Source organism: Perna viridis, chromosome 3 (genome assembly GCF_037379345.1).
Source record: "Perna viridis isolate PV_CMFRI_1.1 ecotype Kerala chromosome 3, ASM3737934v1, whole genome shotgun sequence".
In the NCBI taxonomy this organism is placed as follows: Eukaryota; Metazoa; Mollusca; class Bivalvia; order Mytilida; family Mytilidae; genus Perna; species Perna viridis.
Genome location: NC_142447.1, coordinates 58,243,938 through 58,251,415, shown reverse-complemented (window position 1 = coordinate 58,251,415; position 7,478 = coordinate 58,243,938). Strand labels below are relative to the sequence as shown.

The following is a 7,478-nucleotide window of genomic DNA, read 5'->3' as shown; positions in this document are numbered from 1 at the left end:
TTAACAAATTCTACGTCAATAGCTAAAACGTAGTAAATTGTTATACTCTTTTCTTTTCTTATGGCACATACTACATTACCATCAAAATTATTATCGTCGTGATCTTATAGATTGTCTTTACAAAACAGCAATTTTGCAAATAATAATATTTTCTCTTTCTTTTTTAGAAATGGACCTCGGGTATCTTTTCATGTTTTTAGGATTAATTACTGGAAGTTTGGGATTTATCGGAGATATAATTGATTACATGGAGGATTTGCCTCTACGATTTACCTCAGGATCGTGTTATTTTCTCATAGGAAAGAATTATGAAGAAGCAGAATTTGAGATTAGTATAAGCTTCAGCAAACCTACTGTAGATTTATACGTAAGTACGGCAATGGTTTATACGTAAGTACGGTAATGATTTTGTCAATGATCAACGTAACGGTCACAAAAAATACGGCTACAAAATACAACTTCCAAATTTTTAAAATAAAGTATTGAATTCAACCAGGACCTCTATCATACCACATAAAACATTTACAAAAAAAATATTGAAAAATTAAATATGAATTATAAAAAAGGGTATGAAACAAGATATAATTTCATTCACCGTATCGCTTTCATGTTCTTTGACATAAACGAGTTATTTTTCGTCTGTAAGCCTGAGGTTGTTATTGCATTGCGCAAGAACAGATATCATCAGCTATACAGACATACGGAAGGACAACTTGTCATTTGTGTACTGAAGTAATAGAATGTCACCGAGCGTATTTTTTTTTCAAGGTCTACTTCAGTTATCTGTACAAAAAAACTTTAATTAACATATGATGTTATTAATAAATCTGGTCAGTTTTAATGTTTATAAATTAATTTCTAACATTTATGACCAAACTGAACTTAAGGTACATTGAGGATATTTTCTATCACATTTTCTCTGCAGATTACAGATGTTGATGTCGAATTGACCCTATAAACTTCGTGAACATTTATACGAGTTTTACAAAAAGGTCTCATGAAGGTCTAGCATACGTCATTTTTGTGTCAGCTTAGATATTCACATTGAGATATTGTTTTACTAATTGCATACTTCATTTTATGACTATTTCTTAGTTATGTTGTGTCTCTAAGCTCGAAGCAGTCTCATTTATCAAAAAAGCTTTTAACAGCAAATAAATAATGAATATGCTATAATTAAACTGTGTGATGAAGAATCGTTTATTTTGGTAAAACAACTTCAGGTGCATTGTCGAGGGATAATGCAAGGCTGTCGTGTATTACCCAATCAACAATCTGAAAAAGTTTGTAGGATAATGTCTTAGAAGTATTTCTTCTTTTCAGTCTGCAAATTTTGTATCCTATGACAGAGATTACTACGGTTTATCCTACAAAGTTGTCAATATGCATGCACTAAAACCAGGACTTTCGGCCGTAAAATTTACAGCTGGCTACTTCGGATCTCATTTCCATGGACCACGAGCTTGGTGTCGAAGATTAACTGATGTAGTGACAACACCAGCGCCAACATCTACAACGTCAACCGCACAACCAACAACTACGAAGAGAATCACTACAACAACTTTAGCGAAAACAACTGAGGCCTCATCAACAACATCAATGATACCATCTACAACTACAACAACTACAACAGATACCCCTGTCACCCCAACTTATCCTAGAGACACGACCTCTTCTACCGTTGCTATAACTACCTCTCTTCAAACTCGACCACCACATCCTTCACCTTCTAAATAAGATATCATTGGGGGTCAGTTACATGCTACTCGTTCTTCCAACATTCAAACTTTGCTAGCAAGTGATGTAGGAAGACTGTCTAAACTAAAGACTCATTAGAACCTGTTATAGTTTGATATACAATGTAGATAGAGTCTCAACTTTATAAGCAGTGTTTCCATTTAGTACGGACAACCAATACACATTGAAAATCAGACGTTTCGCAATTCGATTAGCGCACTGACAAAACTTTAAATACTTGTACGCAATATATCGCTTGTGTATGGTTTGAAGTTCAAGAGTTCTTGCCAATATCTTTTTATGAATGAAAGTAAATGAGCTATTTTGCTCGATGTATCAAGATACCACCCAGGAGCAATTATATTAAAAATTGATTAATGATTGCCCGCGTAATTATGTAAAATAAAGACATTGCGACTTTTATTTCATTAAAACAGTACACCAGGTAAGATCAGTTTGTTTTATTTGATACAATAGGTGTTAGTAAAAACAATTTTTAAAAACTATTAAGAAAATAAAACGACTTCGTTCTTACTCACGTAAATACAATTTTCTTAACAGTATAGATCTTAGTTCTTTTTTATTGTAATTAGGACAACTACAACTGTGTGCAGGACATTTTAACATCGAATAATTATTATGTTTCTTCTGTGACAAGGATGTTCGCTATGGATACAAAACCGTAAAACTAAGATATCTACATAAAAAAACACAAACACAAACAGAACATAACAATTCACACACACACACAAATAACACAACACAAACAAAATGAGTGCACCAACATATCTAATTCTCAGAAAGATGAAGATATTGAATGAATGTGAATAAGGCATATAATCCAAAAATAATATAACATCCAAGATCACAAGACAGAATTACCAAATTGATTGTGATATCAAATAAAACAACAGAACAGTTAGGCACAAACAGTTCTATTAGTGGAAGAGGGGGCCGTTTTTTTTATATCAATATTCCAAATCTTAATACAATCTCATCCAAAATAATAATAATATTAACCAAAAAAAAAAGAACTTACTGTCAAAATAAAGTTAAGATCTAATGCAAAACTGCAGAAAGAAACCATATCTTTATTGCAAAAAAAATAAGTTATGCAAATTTGTAACCGTATTTTAATGTAACTCATTTATAGTGGCATCTTGTTTGGAAGAGCGCCTTTACTAAGGAAAGCAACAACATGAAGCCCTTGTTGTGTCTTGTTCTTTCTATTCATGTTGCACACGGTTTCTTTGGTGATTTGTTGGAATCAGAGATGCCGTTACATTTTGTATCAGGAATATGTTCCTTCTACTCTTCGGAAGGCTACCAAGCTGGACAAATGGAAGTCGTAATCAAGACAGACAGTCCTACAATAGATCTGTATGTTAGTATTTTCATAATTCTGAAAATTTATGCATTGTAGTTCATTGTCAGGCGATCATGTCGTTTTCAAAGTGAAATGTTTGAATAAAAAACGGACTTTTAATTCTAATACTTTCTATTTTCAATCTTCTTGCTATTTTCTCAAAAACGAGCCTCTAAAAGTAAGAAGTGTCGTATTTTCATAATACAGAAGTGTACACTGTGATCAAATTGTACGGAATGTCAACAACTTACTTTAAAGAACTTGCACTGTAAAAAAATACAACATGGTTAGTTATACGCAACAGATGGCGTTTATAATATGTGAAAACATGAATCAAGAATGACCCGAGCCTGTTTGTTTTATTGTCAAATTACCCTAAATGATTTATGATTAAACATAATCGACTTAACAAGAACATCATGCTGCAAGCACTGAATAGATAAAGTTGGTTTTTGTTATGATTCAGGTGTTGGTTTTTTGTTATTTTTATTATTTTTTTGTTTTTTTTATTTAAATCATTTTTTTTTCAATAAATGCTAAGCAGAATGAGATGGTGATTTCCTAATTGTACTTGTGTGTAAAGCTTTATTGTGATGCAACACTTTTATTTCAGTCCAGCAATTTCCTGACACTTGGGAGACTCTACAATGGACAGTCCTATAAAATAACAAATATTTATCCAATATTAAATGGAAGAACAAAAGTCAGTTTCACTGTTGTGTATATTGGGTCACCGTTCAGAAGCCCAAAGGCATGGTGTGAGAATATATCGTTACCAAAGAGAGAAAAGCCACCAAAACCAATGTTTGTACATTACAGAAATTCCAAACCAAAGGATACCGTAAACATTATATCAGCAACTGTAGGAAGTCAGTTTACAACCACACCAAGTCCGTTACCCATTATACCAAGTCAACCATATACCATGCCATATCAACCAGACATTGTCACAAGTCAACCAAATCCTTTCTACAATGTTCAAAATCTGCCAAACAACATACCAAATAAACCTTACAATGAGGCAAACCAACCAAACCGCAATCCAATGGGTCCATTCAACGTACCAAATCGACCTTACATCAATCCAATGGGTCCATTCAACGTACCAAATCGACTTTACAGCGTTCCAAACCAATCGCATTATGTCCCTAGTCAACCTCCCACACGTACAATTCCACCATCTATTGTGCCAAATCAACCAACTATAATTCCAAGTCAACCGTACACATTAGCTAATCAACCATCAACAACGCCAAGGCCACAACCAGTGCTACCAACAATACCATTCAGACCTAGACTGGCATAAATGTTACTCAATCCGTGAAAGATCATTAAACCACGTGACTATCGATGTATCATTAACCATTGACTAATAATTGTGGTCCAGAATACTTATTTTTCAGATTGAAAAAATAAACCTATTTGACAAAAAATGAAATCAGTCTGAAAAATTCGTAAATCTCTAAATGTGGGTACCTATAAAATGCGAAACGAAATCGAAACGAAACGAATGAATCGAAAAGAAATCTATAAATAGCGAAACGAAACGAAGAAAATTAATGTTCGTGAATTGTAACTATATACACATATGTACTTGAAATAAATCTTTAGATTTATACAGCGATAAATATTCAAAAAGGATTAACCAAGATTAACGTATGTACATGCATGTATGTAAGGATGTTCTACTCTTATTCATGTCCATAGCAGAGTGAATGTCTTCTTCTTCTTCTTCTTCTTCCTCTTCTCATTTAGAGTGTAAATTCAATGTAGCACACTGGACACAGTTAAAACCTTCGTATTTACAACTATAAAACCAAATTATGTACAGGTTAAAATCATGGCCTAGCTCTTGCTGTCTATGACTGGTGACAGGCAGCTGTGGTGTTGGTTAGCTGTCCCTTGAACGCCTCGATGGTACTGGTATGTTTGGCACTGTCTGGAAGGCCGTTCCAGTCCCTAATGGTTCTGGAAAGAACAAGAATTTATAGGTGTCTCGGTTGGTGTGCAATTGTCTATTATTGCAGCTGATATATCTATCATGTCATGGTTGATTTGATACATCATAACTAGCATGGATCTTAGTCGGCGTTCTTCTGTTTCCCTACGAAATGCATCAAGATTCGTCAATGGCAATTACTCCGACAAAACTCCTGGCTGTGTTACATCAAAGGTAAAGGAGCTACAATAGGAAACTTAGAAGAACGCCGACTAAGATCCATGCTAGTCATGATGTATAAAATCAACCATGACATGATAAATATACCAGCGGCATCTACTTAACAACAGTGAGGTGATGCCAGAACTCGGGGAAACAGCAAGTAGACAATTGCACACCAACCGAGACACCTACAAATTCTTGTTCTTTCCAGAACCATTAGGGACTGGAACAGCCTTCCAGACAGTGCCAAACATGCCAGTACCATCGAGGCATTCAAGAGGCAGCTAACCAACACCATAGCTGCATATCACCAGCCACAGACAGCAAGAGGCCATGTTTTTAACCTGTACATAATTTGGTTTTAAAGATGTTAATACGGGGCTTTTAGTTGTGTCCTGGGTGCTACATTGAATTTACACTGTAAATGAGAAGAAGAAGAAGAGGATGAAGAGGAAGAAGACATTCACTCTGCCATGAACATGAATAAGAGTAGAATATCCTTATATATACATACGTTAATCTTGGTTAATACTTTTCGAATATTTATCGCTGTATAGATCTAAAGATTTATTTCAAGTACATCTTTGTATATATATGGCTACAATTCACGTACATTAATTTTCTCCGTTGCGTTTCGCATTTTACAGGATTGTTTCGCAATTTATAGATTTCATTTCATTTCGTTTCGTTTTCGTTTCACATTTTATAGGTACCCTTCAATGTGAGCGTTTAAACTAGGCCGAGGTATTATAAAATCATCAATTAATTGGATTGACACTTGAATCATAACAAACATAGTAAACTGCTAGAGGAAGTCATTATGTTTATGTAGTTATAGTTTTTTGATTTTTTTAATCTTTCTAAATATAAGGATACAGCACAGACAAAAATATGCTGGTAGAAAGAGTAATCAAGGGTACCAAGGTTACAGCAGTAATCAAAAGAATGCAATCGAGGGACAAATACCAGACATGGAAAACAGACATACACAACAAAGAACATTAAGTAACTAGAATCAATCATACAAAGTGACAAAAGCAAATGAGCAACTCGGATTCCACTAAAAACTGGGAGAATGGACCAGATGCACTGGTAGGGTAAGCGTCCTCTGCTTTTCTGGGATCACCCGCCGAGTTGCTCATAAAAAGTCAAGTCCGGGGTAGAAAAACTTTGACCCGTTGAATAAATCAGTTTTCATGGTGCAGATGGATACACCATAACGAACCACGAGTTCATGATGACGACCATAAAACATCTGTAGTGATGACTTCAATCTTGTAGCAGCATAATCCTGTTCCAGAAGCCTATTTGTTACAGTTCTAGCGCGATACAAAAAGTCTGCGGTGGTTTCGGCAAGCTCTGGCATAACGTATGAGTTGTGATATGAACACTCCATACGCATGTGCTGAAGGGATGTTGCCAGAGATGAAAGGAAAGTTGACAATTCTGAATGAAAAGTCATCACGTTTGTCGTAAAGTTTGGTCAATAGTTTTCCTTTTTACCATCGATTTCCAAGTGTAGGTCAAGATATGAGTCTGACCTTACAGTGTCTATAGTATCCCTTTTCTCAAGTTCTTTGGGTATATGCGATATATCAAATCCCCGAAATTAGGATTGTTTCAAGATAATACGTCATCTATATAGCGGAAACTGAGATTAAAGAATCTAGCCAAACGATATTCCTTCTTTCGGATCAAATCAGAGCATAGAATTTGTTTAAGGGAGATCATACCTATTACATTGAGCGTCTTTTCGGTCATCTTGCAACTTTCTTATAGAATTATGTTTTCAGTAGAAAATAGTGTTTGACATGGAGTGAAAATGTGTAGTTACATTATTTTCAAACAAGTTTTGACATAAAATAATATATGCTCAATATATAAACACTTATTCTTAAAACCCGCTATCAAGGGGGAGATAAATGATGAGAAAACGTCCAATAAAAGTGTAATTACGCTCTATGTAATAGAGTTATGTTCTATGACCCCTTATTTCTTTTGTAAACTATGCAAAATTTATTTTTACAAATCATACAGAAATTCTATAGATCGATTTTGGATAGTTTGGGAAAAAAAGGAAAATTTTTATATACTGGCAATAAATCAAAGAGTGTTCAAAGTCTTCAAAGTCGTTAATCGTCAGATATTCTATGCCACTGATTTTGACTTGCTTTGGATTACTCTTTCACAGCACTGGGTCGATACCTCTGCTGG

The 7,478-nt window shown here is 34.6% G+C and overlaps 2 protein-coding genes across 2 annotated transcripts; both read left to right on the top strand.

The window, feature by feature from the left end:
- Positions 1-102: 102 nt before the first annotated feature.
- Positions 103-2,186, top strand: LOC148623089 (uncharacterized). Its single transcript, XM_088574175.1, has 2 exons — positions 103-367; positions 1,324-2,186. The coding sequence occupies exons 1-2, from the start codon at positions 170-172 to the stop codon at positions 1,735-1,737; spliced, it is 612 nt and encodes a 203-aa protein (XP_088430301.1). The 5' UTR covers positions 103-169; the 3' UTR covers positions 1,738-2,186.
- A 420-nt stretch (positions 2,187-2,606) lies between these two features.
- On the top strand, positions 2,607-4,663 carry LOC148623088 (uncharacterized). The gene is made up of 2 exons (XM_088574174.1): positions 2,607-3,121; positions 3,717-4,663. Exons 1-2 carry the CDS (start codon positions 2,936-2,938, stop codon positions 4,407-4,409), a joined length of 879 nt encoding a protein of 292 aa, XP_088430300.1. The 5' UTR covers positions 2,607-2,935; the 3' UTR covers positions 4,410-4,663.
- The last annotated feature ends 2,815 nt before the right edge of the window (positions 4,664-7,478 follow it).